This window comes from Peromyscus maniculatus, chromosome 22 (assembly GCF_049852395.1).
Source record: "Peromyscus maniculatus bairdii isolate BWxNUB_F1_BW_parent chromosome 22, HU_Pman_BW_mat_3.1, whole genome shotgun sequence".
Lineage (NCBI taxonomy): Eukaryota > Metazoa > Chordata > Mammalia > Rodentia > Cricetidae > Peromyscus > Peromyscus maniculatus.
The window spans coordinates 56,211,265-56,236,398 of NC_134873.1; the positions used below are offsets into that span (position 1 = coordinate 56,211,265).

A 25,134-nucleotide genomic window follows, 5' to 3' on the forward strand; every position below is an offset into this window, starting at 1 on the left:
GTGTCATGCTTGCACATGACAGGCAGGCTAATGGCTTCGTCACCACAAACTTACACTACCTTGTACTACAATGTCATTAGGCCATGGAGGTTTTTCTGCTACACTGTAGTGTCCAGAGGCCTCTGTCATATATGTATCCATCAGTGACCAGGATGTTAGCTGTGATGTGACACATGGCTGAGTCAAACTGTTCTTTTCAGGAGGCTGAAAAAGAAAAAAAGTGCCACCTTTTGGGAGGCTGCCAAGTCTACCTGTGGCTTGAAGCAACCGACCCATAGACGCCTTCAAGGGGATCTGGAGGTCTTCCGACGTTAGTATGATGGAGAAGGCCACGCACCACATAGCCTGGACAGATCGGCCATGCACACTGCTTCAAGGCACAGCCTGGGCCAGCCTCTGGGACAGCTGTCCTCTTGGATTAAGCAGGGCAACTGATGGTTCAGACTAGGACCCTACAGGGTGGTCACCCAGGCAACTGATCTGGGGCCAACCCCCACAAGAAACGGGCAAGATTACAATAGGCAAGATCTTTCTGGACAAAAGAACTTGTTAAAGCTCAAAGTAGCATGGCACCAATATTCTTTTATTTTAAAAGCCAATTGTGTTATTGAAGAAAAGGCTGTGTTCTCTACCCATTTTGGCAATGGTTGGGGACTGCTTAGGGAATTGTCTTGAAGCTGTGTATGCTCCTGGACCCGGTGTTTTCTGAAACAGACAAAAAGAGGGGGTGGAGGTGAATTGACAGTCTCAACTCCCGGTCCGGCTGGTGGATGAGCTAGGGCTGACCCATCCCCTGCGGAGAGAGATGAGGAGTGTGTCTTGGGAACTGAAGGGGCTCCTGTTGGAGTCACTGCGAGGCCGTGACAAGGGCAGGGAAGCCAGAGACCACTGACACCTGTTGGGGGTGAGGGAATGGCCACTCTCTCCAGATACCTCAAAGCGTGATTTCTCCCCGCGGCACTGGCCCAGGCAGTTCCTGTCATAGAGGACGCCATCTCCCCTCTGACTGCTATCCCTGGTCTAGCAGCAAGTGGCTGGGGAGACTGGATTCTGCAACTACATGTCTAAGTCCATAGCCCAGATCGCTTCCCTTGTTCCCACCACGGGCAGTATGATGGAGTGAGGTGTATCTTAGGCCCCTCTATGGACACCATGAGCTCCCATAATTGCCTTCTTTTAACTGTGTGTATGTTTGTGGACATATGCACCAAGGTATGGTTGTGAGCCTCTTAACATGAGTCCTCTGCAAGGAACAGCAAGGGCTCTTAGCCTGAGCCATCTCTCCAGCCTAAGTGCTTGTTTTCAGACATCATGTGTTTGTTTTGTTGAAATTCTTTTTGTTGTTGTTGTTGTTTTGTTTTGTGTTTGAGACAGGGTTTCTCTGTGTAACAGTCCCAGGTGTCCTAGAACTCGCTTTGTAAACCTGGCTGGCCTCGAATTCACAGAGATCCGCCTGCTTCTGCCTCCCGAGTGCTGGGATTAATGGCGTGTACCACCGCCACCTGGCTGTTGAAATTCTTGAACAAAACATTTTATCAAGTATTTAGTCAAAGTCTGTCTTTAAAGCAGAAATGAATATCCTTCCCTCAGACTGAGACCAGTTCTTGGTCTTTGATTCTCATGCTGAAGATACACACACACACACACACACACACACACACACACACACACACACACATTCTTAAAAGCCACAGAGTCATAATCATGGGCCCTTTGAAAGAACATCAGTGTGGTGGCCAAGGGCAGGGCTTTCTGGGCACAGTGGTACACACTTGTAATCCTAGCACTTAGGTGGAGGCAGGAAGGTCATGAGTTCAAGACCCAACTGGACTATACAGTAAGACCTTGTCTTTTTAAAAAAATGAGGAAGAAAGGGGCTTCAGAGGAAGCTCAGTAGTCAAGAAGACTTCCTGTGCAACCAGAAGGGACTGAGATCCCAGCGCGCATGGAACAAGGCGATCATGAGCTTGAATGTGCTCATAACTCCAGAGAGAGAAGGACTTCTGGACTTGCTGGCTGCCTTCTTAGCTGAAAAATGTGAGCTCTACATTCAGGGAGAGACTCTGCTTCAAAAGAATAAGGCAGGGAATGATAGAAACAGACAATGTCCTCTTCCGCCCGCCCCCCATACAGACACACACACACACACACACACACACACACACACACACACACACAAAGAATGAGGAAGGAGGATAGGACAACGATAAGGTTTCCACATCCAGCAGGCCTGGGTTGGAATCCTGGTGCCAATCCCCAGTATGGCCCCAAACCACCAACTCGTCCGGTGGTTTTGCCTGGTAGGGGGACAGAAGGCCCACAGGAGCCCTGCCAAATCAGACAGCGCTCTGCCCGGCCAGCACTCGGCGTCTTGGCTCCATCACTGCTATTCCCTGACCTCACTCCTGGTCACGCCTGCCCTTCCTTGCCGTTCATCCTCTTCCTCTGGGAGGCAGAGGGTGGAAACAGCCTCACCCCTGAGCACGGAGCAGAGCAGTCCGCCTGGTGGGTGACGTCAGCTGCCGGCAAAAGCTGCCTTTTAGAGGCAGGATGTTTGCTCGGCCAAAAGCAAAGGAGCGGCCTGGAAATCTAATCAAGTCCTGGCCACACGTCAAGGGAAGCGGAAGCCTTTATTAGCGCTATTAATGGGGATGCAGTGAGAGTGTGCAGTCCTGGAAGGCCGGCCCACAGAATGCGCACGCGCGCGCGCACACACACACACACACACACACACACACACACACACACACACTCACACACACACACACACACACATACACACACACACACACACACACTCACACTCACACACACACACACACTCACACACAAAACCACACCTCGGAAGGCTGACAGTTGTGGCTCTGTCACCTTGTCTCACACACACACACACACACACACACACACACACACACACACACACCCAGAGATCATCCAATAGGATCCCTTGGCTCTAATTTCACGGTCACCAGGTGACCTTGAAATTTCCCTCTAAGAGGAAGCAGCAGCCCCAGACACCAGCCCCTGCTTGCTGGACACTGTAGTTTCTGGTAATTTTCTCAGTGTTCTTGGCAGTTAGGTTATCATGGGAAAGGTCTGCCCTATAGACCCGGTCGGATGTCTGTTTTGGATTGTGCTGATGCCGCTGAAGTATGGAAGCTCTCCAGCCACTTGTCCATCTGTCTGTAATTACACTGTCTGTCCGCATCACTTCTCCAAGGGTCCCTCTACCAAGTGTGTAGTCCAGCTGCTCTGCAGTTGACAGTCTGAAGGCGACAGCCCTTGCCTTAGGGTCACCTACTCAGCCCCAAATCATGAGTCCATAGCTGAGAGACAGGGCGCAGCTTTGGGGGTGATGGCCCAGCTCAAAGGCACCTCTCCTCAGCCTGTAGGATACCTAAGTAAAGAATCAGGTCAGGAGGCAAAGGGCTAGCCTGGGTGCCTATGGGCAGTGGCTGCCATTGGACTCCTAATTCCTGAAGCCCAAAAGTTGACTCTTGGCTGTCCCCTGAAGGTCCATAAACCTCATCACGTAACAAACATTCTAATTCCAAGGGAAACCTCTGGCTGGCTGGTAACAGACTTCACATATACCAGGAGAGGAAAGGGAGCCTGCCCACTCTTGTGAGAAGGTCCTCATGGATGGTTATACAGCTCATCCCGATCTCTCAGACCAACCATGGGCAAACCCTGACTTGGTCCTCTATACAGACAAAGTCCTTGTAAAAGAGGGACTCCGATATGCAGAATATGCAATAGTCGTTGACCTCGAGGTGCCTGAATCAGGACAGACACCTAGAAACTCAAGGACTCAGTTAGCAGAGCCGATATAGCTCTCACTCAGGCTCTAGATCGGTCCCAAAGAAACAGAGTTAACGTTTACACAGACTCCAGATATGCCTTCCTTGTCCTCCACGCCCATGACACTATTTGGAAGCAAAGAGACCTCCCAAGTACAGCTGGGACCCGACCCCTGTAAAACATCCCCAAGAAATTGTCAGGCGTCTGGATGCAGTCCTCTTACCCACCCAAGTGGCTGTGATGCAGTGCCCTGAGCACCAGGGAGGGATGGCCCAACACCAGATGGAACTAGACAGCTGATTCTGAGGCCAGGAGAGCTGCACGAGACACCTAGAGAGCCCCACCCTTCAGGAAGGGTCCCTGCTGCCTCTCGGGAGAGCCGAATATCCCTCAGAGGAAGTGGCCTTTGCTTGTGTGACAGGGTGGCATCCAGACCCCAGGGGTCCTACAAAGGAACGTCGTGGAGTCCCTACATCAGATCTATCACCCGAGACAGGAAAACACATTATTTTGAGAGGGAGAAACATGTTTCTAGGACAAGGCTTAAGTGAGACAATCCAGCAGGCAGTGCAAGGTGTGAGGTGTGTCAGAAAAGTAATCCCCTGAGCAGATGCCTGCAGCCTCAGGTACCCAGAGACAGAGCATTTTCCCTGGAAAAAACTGACAAGCAGACCCCTCTGCGCCTGGTGGGTCTAACTCCAAACATCTCCCAGCCTTGGTGGACACTTTCACAGCGGGGAAACTTTCCCATGTAAAACAGAAAAGGCCACTGAGGTAATTACAATGTTATTTTCTGGAATAACTCCCAGGCGTGGCCTACCTAAGAGCCTTCAGTGGCCTGCCCTTAAGACAGAAGTAACTAGAGGTTTGACTGAAGCCTTGTGTGACAATCCCCACCTACACAGGTGGAATCCTAAGACCGCCCATCCCCCCCTCACCCCCCCATTCCACCCCCACCCCACAGTGGGGTCCTAAGACCGCCCATCCCCCTCCCCCCCATTCCACCCCCACCACACAGGTGGGATCCTAAGACCGCCCATCCCCCCTCACCCCCCCATTCCCCCCCCAACACACATTCTGTTTTGGAATACTTACTGAGCCGACAGGCAAGAATCGGGGAACCTTAGATCGAAAACAAGAAGTGATGCAGCCCACTGAGGGTGCTTTTAAGTTATATTCACCTGGTCCAGGGCCTTCGTGCTGAAAAATAGTTTAAAAAGGAATGGGGAGAGAGGGGAGAGAGAGGAGAGAGAGAGAGAGAGAGAGAGAGAGAGAGAGAGAGAGAGAGAGAGAGAGAGAGTTCATTTTCACTAACATTTGCTGTATTTTAAAGCATTATTTGCCTTCTACAAATAAACACATGATCAATGATGTGATAGAAAGTTCCCAGCCTGGGGATTGCAGGATTTTGCTGTGGAATCATCCTCTTGTACACTGTTAAAGATTTGTCACTCAAATTGGTTTAATAAAATGCTGATTGATCAGAAGCTGGGCAAGAAGTATAGGTGGGGTGACCAAACTAAGGATGATGGGAAGGAGAAGGGTGGAGTCAGGAGAAACACCAGCCAGCCACCAAGCAAGCAGGATGTGTAGAAAATGAGGTAACAAGCCATGAGACATGTGGCAAAGCATAGAAATATGGGTTAATTTAGGTGCAACAGTTAGCCAGTAACAAGCCTGAGCTATTGGCCAAGCATTTATAAATAATATTAAGTCTCTGTGTGGTAATTTGGAAGAAGCTGCCTGGACGGGGAGTGGGTGGTCAGGATAGGAAAATTCTAACTACAGGATCTTACATGAGTGTGACCTAAAATCATGAGAAACTGGAGTAGCATCAGGCGGTGGTGGCGCACGCCTTTAATCCCAGCACTCGTGAGGCAGAGCCAGGCGGATCTCTGTGAGTTCGAAGCCAGCCTGGGCTACAGAGTGAGTTCCAGGAAAGGTGCCAAAGCTACACAGAGAAACCCTGTCTCTAAAAACCAAAAAAAGAAAAAGAAAAAATAAGAACCCAGAGTAGTAAAGGCAGTAGCTATCTGTCTTACCTACCCCAGGTATATAACCATGAGAGAAGGGAGAGAGACTGAGTGACCTGGGGGTGTGTCTGAGTTAGGGCTTCTATTGCTGTGATGAAAACCCCTGACCTAAAGCCAGTTGGGGAGGAAAGGATTTATTTGGCTTACACTTCTATATCATTGTTCATTATTGAAAGAAGTCAGGACAGGAACTCACACAAGGCAGGAACCTAGAGGCAGGAACTGATGCGGAGGCCATGGAGAGGTGCTGCTTACTGGCTTGATCACCATGGCTTACTCAGTCTGCTTTCCTATAGAACCCAGGACCACCAGCCCAGGGATGGCACCACAGTCTGAGCCCTCCCCCATTGATCACTAATAAAGAAAATGCCGTACAGCCAGATCTTAGGGAGACATTCTCTCAGTCGAGGCTCCCTCCTTTCAGATGACTCTAGCTTGTGTCAAGCTGACGTAAACTGGTCATGCAGGGTGTTTCTCCATGTCCCTGCTAGGATCTCCAGGGCCTGCAGACTCCTGTCCCACACTTAGTCCCCCGTGCATGCGCCCACCTCCAGCCAGTCTGCCCTGCCTGTTGGTCTGACTGTGAGCTGTGAATTGCGGATCAGCTGTTGGCTTTAGAAAGCAAACTGACTCTCCTATGAAGGCATATATCTGTGACTGTGAGTCTGAAAAAGTAGCCCCGGCAATTCACTGGTGCAAGCACAACGCTATTGGGTAAACCCAAATGGCAATCTCAAAAACAGCAAACACTCAGCAGGAAAATTAACAGAAGACAATTCACAAAGGAGGAAATGCAAATATTCAATGAGAGAACTCATTCATAACCGGGTAACTCCCAACGGTAACAGGTAACAGTGGTATTCTTCCCAAATGAAAATGAGGACTGAGTTAGGCTTTCTATTGCTGTGAAGAGACACCATGACCACGGCGACTCTTATCAAGGAAAACATTTAATTGGGGTGGCTCGCTTACAGTTTCAGAGGTTCAGTTCATTATCATCACGGTGGCATGTAGGCAGACGGGGTACTGGAGATGAGAGTCCTTACATCTGGACTCAGAGGCAACAGGAAGTCAACTGACTGTCACACTGAGTGAAGCTTGAGACAAGAGACCTCAAAGCCCGCCCCCATCATCACACACTTCCTCCAGCAAGACCACACCCACTCCAACAAGGCCACGCCTCCTCACAGTGCCACTCCCTTTGAGGGCCATTTTCTTTCAAAACACCACAGAGGTGTTCAAGGACAGAACACTTACATCGCTTGTGTTCTACGAAAAAGAACTGAAAAAGGAGAGGGGATGGGTGTAGAGAAGCCAAGAGGAGAGGAGGAAAATGACCTGAGGGTTAGCAAGCCTGGGCACTCCTGGGGATGGTGGCAGAAGAATAATTTGATCAAAGTCTCTGCAGGGGGCTGGCAGGATCTGCTTTAAAATGCACTCGCTGGTTCAGAGGTGGGGAGGGAGGCAAAGAGGAAGCTGGGGTGGGAGAGCAAGAACCTCTCTCCCACTTTCAAGTAGCTCATCGCCTCAAGGGTGGAGCAGGATCAAAAGCAGAAGTGATTCTTTCTGGCAGAATGTCTTGGCTCTGCTCCTAAAACAAATGAAGGAATGCGTTGACGATGGGAGTGGGGAAATGTCCAGAAGCTAATCGCTGTTGAGCGGGCAGAGGAGGACTCTCCGTAACGTTCAGCCTCACATGTCCACGTATGGATGCTGTTTGGGTTTGGGTTTTTTTTTTGTGTGTGTGGCGCGGGGATCAAACCCAGGGCCTCGTGGCACTGGGTAAGCATCCTGTCACAGCCCTGTTTCCCAAATTATAGGCTGTGAGTTCACAGTATGAAGTTAAAAACAGAATCAAGGGGCTGGAGGGATAGCCCAGTGGTTAGGAGTGCATACTGCAAAGAGATGAGGCAGGAAGAGGAGGAGGGAGAGGAGGAGGAAGAGGAGGAAGAGGAAGAATAATAAAATAAAATAACAGTAAGGAAGAAAGTTCATACTGCCCTTGCAGAAAACCCAGGTTGGGTTCCCAGCCTCAGCATAGGAACTAAGAACTAACTGCCTGTAATTCCAGTTCCAGGGGATCTGATGTCCTCTTCTGGTCTCTCAGGGCACTTGCGCATGTGTGCGCGCACACACAACACACACACACACACACACACACACACACACACACACACGCCTTTCAAAAGGTAAAAATAAATCTTTTAGAAAACGTGTATTCTTTTGACCTAGCCATTCCACAATTAGGTATTTGTCCCAAGAAAGAAAGAATGTGAATTGGATAAATTCCAGCCAGAGATGTTCACAGTGACTTTACTTCCAAAAGCAAAAAAATGGAACTAAACTAAGTGACTAGTGATGTGTTCCTGGTTAAGTAATTTGACTCAGTGTTGTTATGAGTATAAAATAGCTTTTTGTTTTGTTTTTCAAGACAGGTTCTCCATATGTAGACCATGCTTATTTCAAATTCACAGCCCTCTGCCGGCCTCTGAGTGATAAGCATGAGCTACCATGTCCAGTGTTTAAGTTTTCAAGTCCCAGGAAGGAGTACACCATTCTTGGAATCACTGATATGACAGACCAAAGTGTGGGGTGGGCAAACTAGTTCCTATTCCATTCCCCAGCTCCAAGAGTCCAATTACTATATTATCTTCAGGTAGAGGGTACATCAGATATTAAACTGATGTGAACAGATGTTAGACTTGATCTTAGTTAGCTAGAAGGTTTTTCAAGAACAGGATTTCACTGCATAGCCCTGGCTGTCCTGGAACTCGATCTCTAGACCAGGCTGGCCTCGAACTCACAGAGATCCACCTGCCTCTGCCTCCTGAGTCCTGGGATTAAAGGCGTGCATTGCCGCCACCTGGCAATGAGCTAGATTTTCTCATTTCTCTACAACGAACAAAAACACTCTCAAAATAGGAAGACAAAGCATAGCTAGTATGTAGCTAGGTGACTATGAAACTGGATAAAGGAAAGGAGAGAACAGAAGAGCTAAGTCAGTGTGAGGTCAGAATACGGATATGCCGGGTAGAGCCTGCTGTTCAGCAGGACTCTTCCAGGCGGGCCCCGGGGATTTGGCAGAACAGGTGCCTGGACCACAGATCCTCAAGGGATTTATGAGCCAGGCTCCCGTGCCGCTGGTGGGTACAACAGCCGTGCAATTAGGGCTGCCACTCTTAATCATTCTGCCCTGAGAGCAGTCTGTTGCTAACAGCCAGGGACAAGTCTGATCAACAAGGGACAGATGACGGAGGCACTCATTGCCATCAATCACCGCCGAGACGAAACCGCTAACGTCTCAAACTGATGCACGCAGGTGGCAGAGGTCATCTTAGGGAGAAGGCCTCTACATGGTGTCAACTCTGCCTGGGCCTGCGTCGAGGGGCCATGAGCAAAGAAGTAAAAGTCGTGAGAATTTTGCGGTGACCATTTCTTCAACCTTTTCTTTTCCCACTGTGACAATGGAGACTTTCAAGCCAGTTGAGCAGCCGGCCAAAGATGATGCTGCGTGTGGCATCCGTTCTACACCCAGGGCCCTGCCTTTGGCATGAACGGAAATGCGGCATCCTGCCCACTTTTCCCTAAGTGATTTTCTTTCCCTGGGTTGCCAAGTCAGGAATCCCGTGGGAGTCTGAGTGTCAACCCCGATGAGCACTGATGTGTTCCTGTGGCCACCCGGCAGCTGCCCTGCATGGGCGGTCCTCTGAATCACAGGGACTAAGGCTTGAAACGGGAAGAAATTACCGCCACATGTGACAGATGGAATCGTCCAGTGGTAATATTAGGGAAGTGGATATGGTCCCCAAAGCGTATTCCAAAGCCACAGGAATGCCAGGGAAAGCCGTAACTGTGCCAGGTGAGATTGGTCCTGCAACAGCCAGAAAGCAGTTTCAGCGGAGTGCCCCGTCCACCTCCCTCCCATGGGGACAGCAAAGTGCACAGGTGGCTGGAGATGCCATTTCTCAACTGAGTTCAAAGAGGAGGCTTTGAAAGCAAACGTTTGCATTGTGCCCGCCCTTCTAACGTTGAGATTTCTGACGCCTCCCACACTGAGGACTGCCAGATCACCGCATCATAGAAAGCGTCCTGGAGCTTTGGCTTCCCTGGTGTGTGATGTGGTCAGGAAAGGAGGGATGTGCCTCGGCAGAAGCCATCAGCCCCTCTCAGATAGTCAAGAGAAATGGTCCCTAAGCCTTGCTTTCCTTAGGGCCATGCTTTGGGATCTCTGAGTTTCCCAGAACTGACCACTGCAGAGATGTCTTTCTTAGGGTTACTACTGCTGTGATGGAACACATCCACATCACAGTTCACCATCAAAGGAAGTCAGGACAGGAACTCACACAGGGCAGGAACCTGGAGGCAGGAGCTGATGCTGAGGCCATGGTGGAATGCTACTGAACTGGCTTTCTCCCCATGGCTTGCTCAGCCTGCTTTCTTATAGAACCCAGGACCAGCAGCCCAGGGATGGCGCTCTCAGCGAGCAGCACAGGGAACAGCCTGGCTTGAACTGGCCACTAAAGGGCCTCTTACAGCGCAGAAACAAATCCCTGCCTTCTTAATCATACTGCAACTTAAATCCGCTGTTCCAGCCGGGCAGTGGTGGCGCATGCCCTTAGTCCCAGCACTCAGGAGGCAGAGGCAGGTGAATTTCCCTGAGTTCGAGGCCAGCCTGGTCTACAGAGTGAGTTCCAGGACAACTAGGGCTATGCAGAGTAACCCTGTCTTGAAAACAAACAAACAAAAAAAAAATCACTGCTCTTCTTATTAGGAGAACTGAGTCCTAGTTGGCAAGAAAGACATACATTTCTTATTTTCATAGCTTATATTTTAGTGGGGAACATCTGTCTCACTAGAAAAAATATAAAATATTATATATAGTGTATATGTCATGTAAAGGGATGGATGTGATGTCAGAGGACACACTGATATGGTCTCAGGGTCCCCAAGAAGCCCCTTGGAGAGCTGTATCTGATCTGGGATGGACAGAAGGAAGAGGAAGCATTTGTGAGGCCAGACAGCTGCGTTGGCCCAGGAAGGTCAAGGCAGGCCCAAAGGGACAGAGAGGGTATACCGTTCATTTCAACTCTGGCGGATAATCGCCGCATCCGAAAAGTAAATGAAAGCAGTAGCTGCTCTGTGCTAATCTAATTCATGGAAAAGTCCAAAAAACTAGAGGATTAGCAGGCCCGGAAGAGCTTACCTGTGCAAGTTAACCGCTCTCTTCCATTTACCTTTCTGATTCATGTATTGTCCCCAGTGGTTGGAACTGATGCATACATCAAACCCTGGCCAAAGGAAGCTGAGTGGTTAAATCCCCACACACATTCACTATAGCCTGCTGTGTACAAGGTGTTACAGTGAGGGATTCTGGGAGATATCAGAAACGTTAGCGTAGGAACATTGACAACAGGATGCTGTGATCTCATTGCAAGCATGAGACTGATTCCAAGTAAGAGAATAAGAACCAAAGAGCCACAGCAAAGCCAGCTGTGGTGGAAAAGGAGCATACAGACTGAAGAGCCTGCTCAGTCGTGAGAGCACTCGCCACACAATCGTGAGGACTAGAGTTCAGCTTCCCGAATCCCAAATAAATGCTGGTCGGTGTGGCAGACTGCCTGTCATTTCAGCTTCCAAGGGCAGAGATAGGGGATCCCCAGAAGACGCTGGCTAGTGAGACCAGCCACACTGGAGAGCTCTGGATTTCGTGGAGAGACACTGCCTCAATCGATAGGGTGGAAGAATGATCAAAGGAGATGCTTGTCATCCATCTCAGACCTCCACACTGCACACACACGCAAACATATGCACTGCACACACACACACACACACACACACACACACACACGTACACACGCACATGAAAATGGGGGTGGGGAGACACAAAATTTAAAAAAGGAATTGAGAGATAGCATCATGAGACGTTTGTAGGGAGAGGCCATGGAGATGGGGTGGGGCACACAGCAAACTCCATGTGACAGGGGTCTGGGGTTACACCCTGAAGGAAGCAGACTATGGATAGACAGTGAGATAAGGACACAGGAGGAGAGAAAGCTATGCGTCAGTAAAGCAGAGTCTAGTGTTCGAGGCTGGACGGGGCACACCCATGCTAAAATGCAAGAATTTTAATCCTTTTCTTCTACCCAGTGCATCTGTCTCCACAGACCGCACACGCACAGAGTCAGCCAACGGCGGGTCAGAAAGACTGTTTCAAATGTGTCTGCACTGAGCACACGGACTTTTGTCCTTGTGCCCTGAGCGGCACAGGGTCACTGTTCTGGCAGCGTTGCCATTGTCGCAAAGACTCTGGAGATGATTCTCAGGACTGGAGATGGCTTGCAAGTGAGGCGCAGGCATTGTGTTATTTTATACCAGCGGCTTAAGCGTCCACGGAGTCTCATGTCCAAGGTGCTCCAGGAAGAGCAAGAAATAACTGTGTTACATTATACAATTTGATATTTTACTTAAAAATTTAAGGCACATGAGATTATATAATAAATACAGAAGGAAAATAAACTATATGACAAAGTACTTTTGTTTTGTCTTTTGAGACAGGGCTTCTCTGTGTAGCCCTGGCTGTCCTGGAAATTGCTCTGTAGACCAGGCTGGCCTCGAACTCAGAGATCCACCTGCCTCTGCCTCCTGAGTGCTGGGATTAAAGACTTGAGACACCTCTGGCAGGCTACAAAACTTCTAATATAAGATAAATAGCTAAATCTTCCTCTATAATAATCAGTGTGACTTCGTTAAATCCACTTTCGCGACGTCGTCTTTTTACAGAGAGCAGACACATTTCACATCTCGGGTGAGAACTCTCTTTGCCACGACACAGAAGGTGCACATTAATAGACACTTGCATATGCTCCTGTCGGGAGAGACGGTGAGAAAGCAAACAGTCAGCTTCCTCCGTCACAGCTCTGCTGCTTTTTTTGTGTGTGTGCATATGAGCATTGAGAAGGGTATTTACAATTGGATAGCGGATACAAATGCTTAATATCACTGTGGATTGCCAGTCTCTGCCCATCGGCCACTGTGAAGTCTTCTCTTCTGCAGGCGGGTGGGGTTTCTCTCCAGCCTGTTCAGCAGACCCTGTTCCCTATCCCTGCTGCCGCCCCTCCCTGCCAGAGCCTCCTCACATATCTGCTCCCATCTGACCCTCACAACAGCCTGGAGCAGGCGGTACAGTTCCCTCCACCGACCCAGTGAGGAGAGGCTCTGAAAGGCTGGAGCTAGTGACTTAGGACCCAGGCCTAGGAGCACAGCACTGGAAATACAAGCACTTAGATCTAAGCTTCTCCTCTTTAAACTCAAAAGAGCTCAAGCAGCTGGGTGGTGGTGGTGGTGGTGGTGGCGCAAGTCTTTAATCCCAGCGCTTAGGTGGCAGAGGCAGGCAGATCTCTGAGTTCGAGGCCAGCCTGGTCTACAGAGGGAGTTCCAGGACAGCCAGGGCTGCACAGAGAAACTCTGTCCCAAACAAAACAAAACAAAACAAAACCAAAATAAATAAATAAAATGAAAAATAAAAAGAGCTCAAGCCAAGCATGGCAGTGAGTGCCTGTAACCCCAGCATTCAGGAAGCTAAGACAGGTTTTGCCAAGAGTCTGAGGCCAGGCTGGGCTACGTGATGAGTACTAGGTCTGCTAGCGTGGCATAGCGAAAGAAAAATCATTTTTAAAAGCACACAGCCTGTCCTGGTCAGCACTAACTTGGCCCAGCCAAGAGTCTCAACTGAGTAGCTGTCTTTATCCGGTTAGTCTGTGGACCTGTCTACAGAGGACTGTCTTGTCATCATTGATACAGGCCAGCCCAGGCCACTGTAAACAGTGCCACTTCCTGGGCAGGTGGTCCCGGGTTGTATAAGAAAGCTGGCGAGGCCCGAGTCTGAGAGTGAGCCAGCCAGTGGCACCCTCCATAACCTGGAAGTTTCCAACCAATAAATCCTTTCCTCACCTAAGTTGTTTTTGGTCTGAGCGTTTGTTTTATCACAGCAGAAAGGAAGTGAATACGTCATCAGTCCCTGTCTTCCTGGGCACAGGCAACTTTCAGATGTGGCAGGGAGCGGGGAGCGAGATGCTGGGATTCTATAGATTCTGATGGACAAGCTCAGAGGGAGGAGATGTGCCTGCTGGCGGCGGGACTGAAGCAAACCTGCCAGAGGCCAAACACATTTTTTAAAATTAGAATCTGACCGCAGCTCTGAGGTCTGCCTGGGTGATACAGCTTTCGGAACAAGACAGGAAGTGAGGAGGCCTGAGCTTCCGGTTAGGCAGGTAAGCTAAGCTATGCCAGGGGATCACACACCTGGGCAGCCTTAGCAGAGACTGTGAGTTCCAGGCCAGCATGAGATCTGCGATGATAAAACAAGCAGGAGCCACAGGGTTGCTCCAACGACCGCCTTGGTTTGTTTCTCTGGTTATAACTGAAAAGCGCAGACAGCGTAATTTGAGAAAAAAAGGTTTATCTAGCACAACCCTTCCTTGTTTCTAGGGGAACGAGGCAGCCGGAGGGATCTCACTGGTAACTGGGATCTGAATTGGTACTTCTGTCCTGGAACTTTTTCTGCTGGGGTTGGCTGCGGGCAGAAACCATCTCCGCCTGCTGATGCCGTTATCACAGACAAGGCTAACTTCACAGACTCCGCATCGGCAGCAGTGGCATTGGGAGGCCACACACATCTCTCCACGCTGCTGAACTAAGTAGAAAACGACTTCATACAAGTGAAACAGAAGGGAGCCAGAGACCTCAAAAATCTGGAAAAGCCCCTTCCTAGTTTCCATGGCTCTGGCAGGTGTGGATTCCTTTTCTCTGAGAGCACAGAAGCCGTCTGTTTTGTTTCAGTGGTGTGGTAGGAGGGCCAGCATCCCTGGCCCATCCTAAACACGGTCCCTTGTCTTGGGCAAGATGGAGCCTCCCTCTCCACCACCAGCTTACAGATGGACAACTGAGGCAGTCTGGTAGAGAATCCTCTGTTCCTTGGTCATGGTAATTGACCCAAGGGCAGTCACGTGCCCTAATCTGGCCAATCAGAAGAGCCTGCCTTTTCACATCCCCCTGGTTGAGGAGGCAAGATGTGGATGTGGGTCTCCTGTGGCTGTCTTAGCTCCAGAAGGAAAGACGTCTGAAGGATGGGTATGGAGATAAAGCCACACCCAGGCACTGTTCTGGGTACATGCACCAATAAATGCCACCACGGAGTGTCCCCTTTTAAGTTTATGTTGGGATCTCGTCACCACTGCGAGATGTTAATCTATGATATTTGGGGTTTATTAAGGTTTAAATAAGGCCATCAGCATTAAGTCCTCATCCAATGTGACTGCCATTTCCTAAGGGAAAGAGGCTCCTTAGCAAGGATGTCCTCACCAGGTCATGGCCTGAGCTACCTAATGACAGCAGAGACCACATCAGCAACAAGTGCCACCTGACCTTGAACCTCCCAGCCTAAAGAACCGTGATGGGAGGAGGGGACAACCCCACCAGTGAAACCTCGTGTGCTGGCTAGTTTTATGTCAACTTGACACAAGCTAAAGTCACCTGAGAGGCGGGAGCCTCAGTGAAGTTGGTACCAGGATGTTGCTGTGACAGACCCGACCATGTTTTGACGAGGATGTGGAAAGACTTTGGAACTCTGAGCTAGAAGAGCCACTGAGTGCTAAGAGCTCAGTGAGTTGTTCTGTCGGAGCTTTGAGGACAAGAATGCTCTCAGCCGTGCAGACGATGGAGGCCTGGCTTGTGAAACTTCGACAGGAAGCAAAGACCCTACCGGGCCATGTGTGTGGAGAATCTGTGGTGTCTGGTCAGCTGGAGCTGAAGAATCGGCTGTGATGAACAAGAGACCAGAACCAATAAAGTAAGACCTTTGTTTTTCTACTGGGCCATGTGTATGAAGAATCTGTGGTGTCTGGTCAGCTGGAGCCGAAGAGCCAACTGTGATGAACAAGAGACCAGAACCAATAAAGTAAATCTTTTGTTTTCCTGGGACAATTGAGGCTGGTCGGCTGGAGCTGAGAAATTAGTGTCGATTAAGAAGAGACCAGCATCACTGGGGTGAAATCTTCTGGGAAGTTATTTCCTGAAAGTCAGCACACAGAAGCTGTGTGCCAGAGGTGGCCAAGGTTGTATCTCGAGCTGGCAGCTGAACTTGGTAGTGTAAGAGTCACCCAGGTGGTACTGGTTCTGAGGGCATGAAGGGGTCATGGAGAGCAGCTGAGGCTTGGCACCGTGAGAGGCCAGGAGAGGCCATTGGTGAAGGTGCAGCCTCAGTGGCAGTTGAAGACCCAGGATTGAAGGGCCATGCAGGGAGGTTGAGCCTTGGCACCATGAGGAGAGCCTATGAGAAGCTATTGGTGAAAGTGTAGCCCAGCTGCAGCAGAGACCCCAGTATTTTGGAGATGCCAGCACCATGCGATGACCACCAAGAACAGCAGCAGCCATGGAGGGGGGCAGCTAGAGCCTAAAAGACAAGCTGTGTGTGCTGCAGAGTGCTGGGCCAGAGACCTGACCAAGCCCTTTGGAGAAGTCTAGAAGATCGTGAGTGAATCCCAGATAATTGGACAGCGAGTTTTTTACACTGTTGGTAGTTTGGCTTTTCTTTATTCAGATTGTCATTGTGCCCTGCTTCTTCCCTCTTGAAGAAAGTATTTAACTTGATTTTTGGTTTTCACAAGATCCCACAGCTGAAAGGCTTTGAAGTTTTTTTTTCTTTTTTCTTTTGGTTTTTCAAGACAGGGTTTCTCTGTGTAGCTTTGCGCCTTTCCTGGAGCTCACTTGGTAGCCCAGGCTGGCCTCGAACTCACAGAGATCCGCCTGGCTCTGCCTCCCGAGTGCTGGGATTAAAGGCGTGCGCCACCACCGCCCAGCAAGATTGGGTATTTTTAAAAGACAGAACTTTTAATGTGTTTCAATTTGTCAAGACTTTGGACTTTAAAGTTATTCATGTTTTTTAATGTGAGATCTTGGGGATAAATGAGAAGGGAAAGGTTGTGGCTTAACAGTGATGTGTTGGCGTGTCAACTTGACAGGGGGTCAATTGTGCAGCATAGTTCTCTATAAACTTGACAGGAGCTAAAGCCATCTGAGAGAAGGGAGCCTCAATTAAAACAGCGCCTCCACAACAAAGATGCCTCTAACCTGTAAAGCTCCACTTGCCCAAGGGCAGATAAATTCCTGGAATGTGAGGAGGGGGGTGAGGGGGATGGTGAGGGCGGGGATGAGGCGGCGGGGGGGGGGGGGGGGGGGGGGGGGGGAGGTGCTGTTCATGTAAGATAACCAACTGAGTGTTTTCACTTCTGTGAACAGGCTTGGTTACCCTAACTGCACAGGTTAGGTAGGAGGTATGTTACAGGTAGGACGTATGCTTGCCCCTGACTGAAGGACGGTGGGAAGTACATAGCCTTGTGCGGTTGGTCTTTATAAGTCCCTGACTAATGCAATTCGGCGCCATGCTCTGGGAAATTCTGAACATGAACCTGGCCAATCAGTAATTAATAGAGATTGCTTCAAATTTGGCTCCAAAAAAATAAATAAACAAGTAAATGTCTCCATGTGATAGGAGCCTGTAGGCAATTTTCTTAATGATTGATGGAAGAGGGCCCAGCCCATGGTGGGTAGTGCCATCCCTGGGTTGGTGATCCTGGGTTGGTTCTATAAAAAAGCAGGCTGAGCAAGGCAGGGGAAGCCAGCCAGCAAGCAGTACCCTCCATGGCCTCTGCATCAGCTCCTGCCTCCAGGTTCCTACCCTGTGTGAGTTCCTGCCCTCACTGCTTTTGATGATGAACTGTTATATGGAACTGTGAGTGAAATAAGCCCTTGCCTCCCCAAGTTGCTTTTGGACATGTGTGTCATCCCAGCAACAGTACGCCTAAGACCAGTTTCTACCTAACCTTTCCAGTGGTGCTTAGTTCAGCACTAGAAAACAGACCTAGACACCAACTGACCTTTACATTATTTTAGTTTTTGCTCAGGCTAGTTTGGGATGGTTTCTGTCACTTGCAATGAGAAAAAAAGTCCTGTTTCATTCTTCATCTTCTCTCTCCCTATTTTAATCAGATAGTATTATAGGAAAATCACTCAGGAAATGCTTCACACTCACAGCTGGACAGGAAAACACAGCTCTGTGAGGTTAACACCATGGGAAAAGTTGCACAGACTACATTTTCAAGAAAAAAAAATGCCAGCATAGACATTTTATTTTTAAATCCTAGTAGATTTGTGGCTATATTTGAAAATTATTTTTTTCAAAATACGTTATCCACAAGTATGGCTCATCCATGAGCAGCCTGAACTGGGATCTGCCTTAATCACCCTAATTTCCAAGTTCCATCCAAGCAGAAATCAATTTTCTGCTTTATTCAATTGGACCATGTTTATTAATTACTTTCTGTTCCCCGTGGAATTTCAAGCTGTCAGCCTAGTTTTTAACTGAACCCATCCCTTAAATCCAGGAACAGCTGGGAGGAGCCAGCTTTCCTCAATACGGAGGAGGCCACACTCTGAAACTCGCATCCAGGGCATTTTCTCCTAAATGTGGTCAACACAAACAACACAAAACTATCACTTGTCTCTGTGCTCTTCCTGGCTCCCTGATGCTTTCCTTATTCCTCATCAGGCTGTCAGGTTAAATAAAGAAATACAGAAAGGATTGGAAACATGTTTGACATCAAATAGAAAAACCATGGTCCTTGGGCTTCAAATTTGTTTCCACTAACAAGATGTTATCTACTTTCTGTCTTCAAAAATTGTATTCTGAGAAACTGTGAGATATTAGAAAAGAAATAACTACCCCCCAGGCACAGCCTCTCCACAATGCCATCAAAGTAACCAACCACCTTACCAAGTCATAGTATTTCCGCCATGCCAATGAGAGCAGTTTGGCTCATATTTCCTGGTTTTTCATATACATGATCTCTCCCACACTGATCATAATTTATATATTATCTGTATGTTGCATTTTTCTTTTATAAAAAAATTTATTCATTTATTTCTTTAATGTTTGCATGTGTGCTTGAGTGTATGTGTGTGTGCCATGTGCATGTGGTGCTTCTGAAGGCCAGGAGAGGGCATCGGGTCTTCTGGAACCAGAGTTGACAGACAGTTGTAAGTCGCTATGTGGGCGCTAGGAGCCAAACTCTGGTCCTCTGGAAGAGCATCCAGTGCTCTTCATAGCCAAGGCGCCAACTCACCAGGCCTGCCTATTGCATTTGTTTGTTTGTTTGTTTGTTTGTTTGTTTGTTTGTTTGTTTAGAGACAGGGTCTCACTACAAAACCCTGGCTGGCCTGGTACTCACTATGTAGACCAGGCTGGCCTTGAACTCACAGAGATCTGACTCCTGAATGCTGGAATTACTGTCTGCTGCATTTTAACTATACATTGTCATCCAAGTTTGAGACACCATTTTGTAATGTTTACAGTAATCATTTTAATGACTACAAATAGTCTTTTGGGTGGATATGTAAAATTCTTTAAAGGTCAATTCTAAACTAAACTTACTATTATTAGAAACAATTCCTTGATGGTGTATTTGGGTGTTTGGTTTTATTTTCATTTGAGATAGGGTCTTACTTAGATTAGGATGGTCTGGGACTTTTGATGTAGCCAGTGATGGCCTGAAATCTTGACAGCCTGCCCTCCAACTCCCAGGTGCTGAGGTTACAGGCATGAACCTCCATGCCTGGCTCATTTGATGAAATACTTGTATGATTGGCTATTTCTGTATCTGAAAGGAGGATTGTCTCAACATGGAATTAGTGAGGTTGTTTTGGTGTGGGTTTTGGTGCTAGGAATCAAACTCGAGGCCTCCCACATGCCATTGAACTAAACCAGAAGTTCCCGACCTGTGTGTCATCACCCCTTTGGACTGTCAGATGACCCTTTTGCCAGGGTTGTATATCATATCAGATATTTACATTACAATTCATAACAGTAGCAAGATTATAGTTATGAAGTGGCAATGAAATAATTGTATGGTTGGGGCCACCACAACATGGGGAACTGTATTAAAGGGTCTCAGCGTTAGGAAGGTTGAGAACCACTGCTTTAAACCCTGGTTCTCATAGGATGTTTGTTTGTGTATGTGGGGGGGGGTGGTACGAGTGTCTGCATTTATGTACATGTACAACATGCGTGCCTGGTGCTTGCAGGTGCTAGAAAACTGTGTGGATCCCCTGGAACTGGAGTTATAAGCAGTTATGAGCTGCTGTGTGGGTACTGGGAACTGAACCTGGGTCCTCTGCGAGAGCAGCAGGTGCTTTTAGCCACTGAGTCTAGCACTGGTCACATAGCATTTGTTGTTGTTTTGTTTGTTTTCAAGGCAGGGTTTCTCTGTGTAACAGCCCTGGTTGTCCTGGAACCTGCCCTGTAGACCGGGTTGGCCTTGAACTCACAGAGATCCACCTCCCTCTGCCTCCCGAGTGCTGAGATTAAAGGCATGAGTTACCACTACCCAGCTTGGTCATGTAGTTTTTTAAAGCTCAACCCTCAATGCCCAACTGCTTTGCAAAGGGTTGCACTTATGTTCCCTCCTACCAGTGGCAGAGAAGAAAAACTCTGGGTTTCTACATAATAAGGATTTTTTAAAAAAAAAAAAAGAAAATTGGAAGTTTCCTTACCCCCAATTTCCCTAACAGGAATACTAAATAAAACCACCAGTAGTTCCCACATGCCCCAAACAGTTGGACTGAATATCTGGTATGTTTCATGTCCCCATTCTGAAACACAGTCAGGATGGAATACAATTATGATTTTTTTTTTTTTTTTTAAGATCAAGAGTCTTCCTTAGGTCGTTTGCAAAGCCAATGAAATGGTTAAAGAGAAGAAGCTTCCCCGGAGGCCAACAGTGGCCTCACTGGGGTCCCTGATCGGAGTGACGTGGCCTTGGTTCTGGGTGTCTCTCTCTAGCTGCCTTGGTCAGGAGCTGCACTAGCCCTGGGTGTGTGGCGTTTGGTCTTTATCACGGTGCTGAAGCAAATGGTGGCTGCTGAACTTCAGATATGGTCATCTTTCCGAGGGTGGAAAAAGACCCTTTCCTCACGGTACAGCATGTCCGCCGGCATCTACCCAAAAATGCACCTAAAGACCCTCTTTACCTCGGACAAGAGCAGTCGTTCTCACTGCGCCCACACGTGCGCGCTCACGTGGTGCCCGCAAGCGTGTGAGCACAGTGACAATGACTTCTCCATGCAGGGATGACTTTGATTTCCAAGTTCAAATCAATTCACTTTGTTTTCTTTTCAGCTGCCTCCCCCCTCTCCCTCCCTCATTCCTTCCTCCCTCCCTTCCTCCCTTCCTTCCTTGCTTCCACACTTTTTCTCTTTTGAGGTTAGAGATTGAACCCAGGTCCCACTGAATTACAAAAAGATCTCATTAATGCTTTATATATTAAAAAAAAAAAAAGACAAGAAAGTGGAAGGTGGGACTGGGGGTTGGGGAAGGCCGTCATCAGGAGTCGGAGTGGACACATGAGGACAAGGAGACAATAGGTCAAAGTTCATTCTGCACATGTATGGGAATGTCATCATGAAATCCATTGGTTCGTTCACTAATATTTGCTAATTAAAACTTTTTTTAGGGGCTGGAGGCATGGCTCAGTGATTAAGAGCACTGGCTGCTCTTGCAGAGGACCTGACTTCTAATTCCCATCACTCTGTGGCGGCTCACAACTGTCTGTAATTCCCGTCCGAGGTGATCCAATGTCCTTTTCTGGCCTTCACAGGCACTGCACACACATGGTCCACAGACATACATGCAGGCAAAACATCCATACACATCAAATTAAAAAATAAAAAATTAAAACATTTAAAAATTACTCATCAAATATATACATTTTAAGTATCCTTTGAAGGGCTAGGAATACCACTGAAGGCATTTTGTTATTCCCAATTTTGAATTTAAAGCTGTGGCTTCATTTTCTTTAATGATTCAAAGCATTTTGAGCATTGTAACACAAGTTTCACATTACTGAGGCAGATGTTGTTTTAGGTTTTTTCCCTAACAGTTCTACAAGTTAACTTGAAATGTATATGATAGAAAACAAAATAATTATAAAGGAAGAGCAGTTTAAGGTGAACCGTGCCGGGCAGTGGTGGCGCACGCCTTTATTCCCAGCACTCAGGAGGCAGAGGCAGGTGGATGTCTGAGTTCCAGGACAGCCAGGGCTACACAGAGAAACCCTGTCTCAAAAAAAAAAAAAAAAAAAAAAGACAGTACCATCAATAAGAAATGGCCAGTGTGGACCAGGATACAGAGAAAGAAATTGGGAAATATGAATTCAAATATGTTGTCCAATGTATTCATGAATTCACAATGGTAACAGAACAAATAAGTTTGCCCATTATATATATTTAAAAATAAAATCACACAAAATGACCCACTCTGCTTTCATATGTTGTCAATTAGTTCTACTGGGCGGCTCTGAGATTATAATGCTTAGCCGATAAACAAACTCCACTGAGCTCCTCGCAGGCCACATGGAGAGGAGAAACAGCAATGGCGTGCATATTTTATACCTAACTTTGTTCTAAAAAGGAGAAGAGGACCCGGCCAGTGTCTGTGCTGGACTGCCTGAGGTCTACAGGTCAGATTTCTGGTGACCGCAGGTTCCACACACACAGCAAGGCGACAGGCAGCTTGTGCTGAGTCAACAGGGCTCAGGTGGCATTGTGACCTTCGCGTGTAACCGAACCCAAACCCATTTCGGGAGAATTAGAGAGTTAAATGTTTTATAAGCTGCGCACGTGGAAGTGCATGTCTTTAATCCCTTCACTCTGGAGGCAGAAGCGGGTGGATTTCTGTGAGTTTGAGGCCAGAATAGTCCACATAGTAAGTTTCAGGCCAACCCCAAGACTATAAAAAGAGATCCTGTCTTTAAAAAAAAAAGAAAGAAAGAAAAGAAAAGAAATCAAAATTAAAATTTAGAAGGAAATTAAAGAATGTCTGAATCAAAATTCAAATTTAAATCTGTAGCTTAAAAAAGAGAAATATAGATTTCATTCCTCTATTTGACACATTTGAGCATGTATGAAGAGCCGGGTGTGGGGAAGAAAGCCAAGGCACTCTCTTCTTCCCTGAGGCCTCTGGACCAGAAGTGGTTAATAAATGTGCTGACACCAAAATGTTGTATTTTGACCTTTTCTATAAATAAAACCAAAGAATAAAGTAAAATCCCTGAAAAACTTCAGAAAATATACATGTTAGTGTCTCTTTGCAGTAGAGTTTATACAAGTCAACAGTAGCAAAAGAAGACTAAAAATCTCAACCTGGTGACTAACGGGACACAGAGGGATGGTGCCCTTAAACAGTAGGAAGATTTCTCCTCAGTCAGCATATGCCACATCCTCCCGAAAAGAACACTGTGCTGCCTTGAATAAGAGTGGCCCCTGTAGATCATATATCTGAGCCCTTAGTCACCAGGGAGAAGAACTGTTTGCAAGGATTAGAAGGACTAGGAGGTGTGGCCTGATTGGAGGAAGTGTGTCACTGGGGGTGGGCTTTAAGGCTTCAAGAGCCCATGCCAAGCCCGAATCTCTCTCTCCTCTCTCCTCTCTCCTCTCTCCCCTCTCCCCTCTCCTCCCCTCTCCCCTCTCCCCTCTCCCCTCTCCCCTCTCCCCTCTCCCCTCTCCCCTCTCCCCTCTCCCCTCTCCCCTCTCCCCTCTCCCCTCTCCCCTCTCCCCTCTCCCCTCTCTCCCCTCTCCCCTCTCCCCTCTCCCCTCTCCCCTCTCCCCTCTCCCCTCTCCCCTCTCCCCTCTCCCCTCTCCTCCCCTCTCCCCTCTCCCCTCTCCCCTCTCCCCTCTCCCCTCTCCTCTTCTTCTCTTCTTCTCTCTCTCTCTCTCTCTCTCTCTCTCTCTCTCTCTCTCTCTCTCTCCCTCCCTGCCTACAAATCATGATGTAGTCCCAGCATCTCAGCTACTCCAGCACCCGCCATGATGACAATGGACTAAACCTTTGAAACTGGACGCCAGCCCCGATTAAATGCTTTCCTTTGTAAGAGTTGGTCACATGTCTCTTCACAGCAACAGAACTAAGGCCAAAGACTAGCATGGAGAGGAGGGTGTGGCAGGGCACAGTTGCAGTCCCATCACTTGGGAGATGGGGGCAGGAGTTCAGAGGTCATCATCAGCTGTAACCAAGTTGGAGGCCGACCTAGGCTGCATGAACACTTGTCTCAAAAATAAACAAAAGCCTTTCTTCGTGCAACACCAGCACCCGAGGGTGCAGGCAGGCTGACATGTCAGTCAGCTTTTCCCCCCTTGTGTTGAAATGATCATCAAGCGTTACACTGAAAACAAACTATAAAGCCACTTCAAGGTGAAAATGCACATTTGAGCATGAAGTGCAGCAGCATTTCAAGAAGCGATGGACGTGATGACGTACCCAGATCGCAGGAAAAGCCTTTGGTGCATCGTGAGAACTGACAGAGTTAGGTTGGCCAATGAATGATAAAGAGGAGAGAGACCAGATTATCGACACTATTAGTATAAAAGAATGACTTAAAATACTGAAGTATTGAGAGATGCTTTTAGGAAAATATAACTTCAAGGTTTTTTGGGTTTGTGTGTGTGTGTGTGTGTGTGTGTGTGTGTGTGTGTGTGTGTGTGTGTGTGTGTGTGTTTTGTTTTTCCTAAGGCAGAGGGAGGTGGCGGCACACACTTGGGGGGCACCAGAAGGCTGAGATAGGAGAATCATGAGTTCAAGACCAGCCTGGGCTATAGAACCCTGCTCAGAACTAAAGTCAAGTTACTAAACATAGAGATGTGGGCTGGTGAAGACTAGGGGATAACCGCTTGCCACGCAATCCTGAAGACCCGACTTAGTCCCCGGGGCCCATGAAGGCCAGAACTGACTCTCAAAAGCTGTCCTCTGACCTCTGCAGATAGATCACTGCACTCAGGTATCCAGACTCACACACAAATAAATAAAAATTAAGAAAAAAAAAAAAAAGGAGCCGGGCGGTGGTGGCGCACGCCTTTAATCCCAGCACTCAGGAGGCAGAGGCAGGCAGATCTCTGTGAGTTCGAGGCCAGCCTGGGCTACAGAGTGAGTTCCAGGAAAGGTTCCAGAGCTACACAGAGAAGTCCTGCCTCAGAAAAAAAAAAAAATGTTACTATGTTATCATAAAATATCAGAAAAACTGAAACTTATATTCATTCATGTTTACTCTTACACTTTTACTAAGTTTTAAAGTTTGGGCTGGCCAGAAGGCTTTTCAGGTAAGAGAGGCTGCTGCTAAGCCTGTCAGCCTGAGGACCGTCCCCAGGGTCCGTGGAAGGAGAGAACCAACTCCTACGAATGTGACCTGACCCCTGACTG

At 48.0% G+C, this 25,134-nt stretch overlaps 1 protein-coding gene and 1 non-coding gene across 3 annotated transcripts in view; both read right to left on the reverse strand.

The window, feature by feature from the left end:
- Positions 1 to 562: 562 nt before the first annotated feature.
- The window catches only part of Stpg4 (sperm-tail PG-rich repeat containing 4), a 55,883-nt gene continuing 31,311 nt past the window's right edge, over positions 563 to 25,134 (reverse strand). For both annotated transcript variants that reach the window (XM_006986487.4, XM_016005054.3), the window contains 2 exons: positions 4,897 to 5,001; positions 563 to 705 (listed from right to left, as the gene is read on the reverse strand). In XM_006986487.4, coding sequence (XP_006986549.1) covers positions 589 to 705; positions 4,897 to 5,001 — 222 coding nt within the window. In that variant the 3' untranslated portion in view covers positions 563 to 588. The remainder of the gene's footprint in view (positions 706 to 4,896; positions 5,002 to 25,134) is intronic.
- LOC121825212 (U2 spliceosomal RNA) lies at positions 8,377 to 8,561 on the reverse strand. The gene has a single exon (XR_006067342.1). It is a non-coding gene; the product is annotated as a U2 spliceosomal RNA (small nuclear RNA).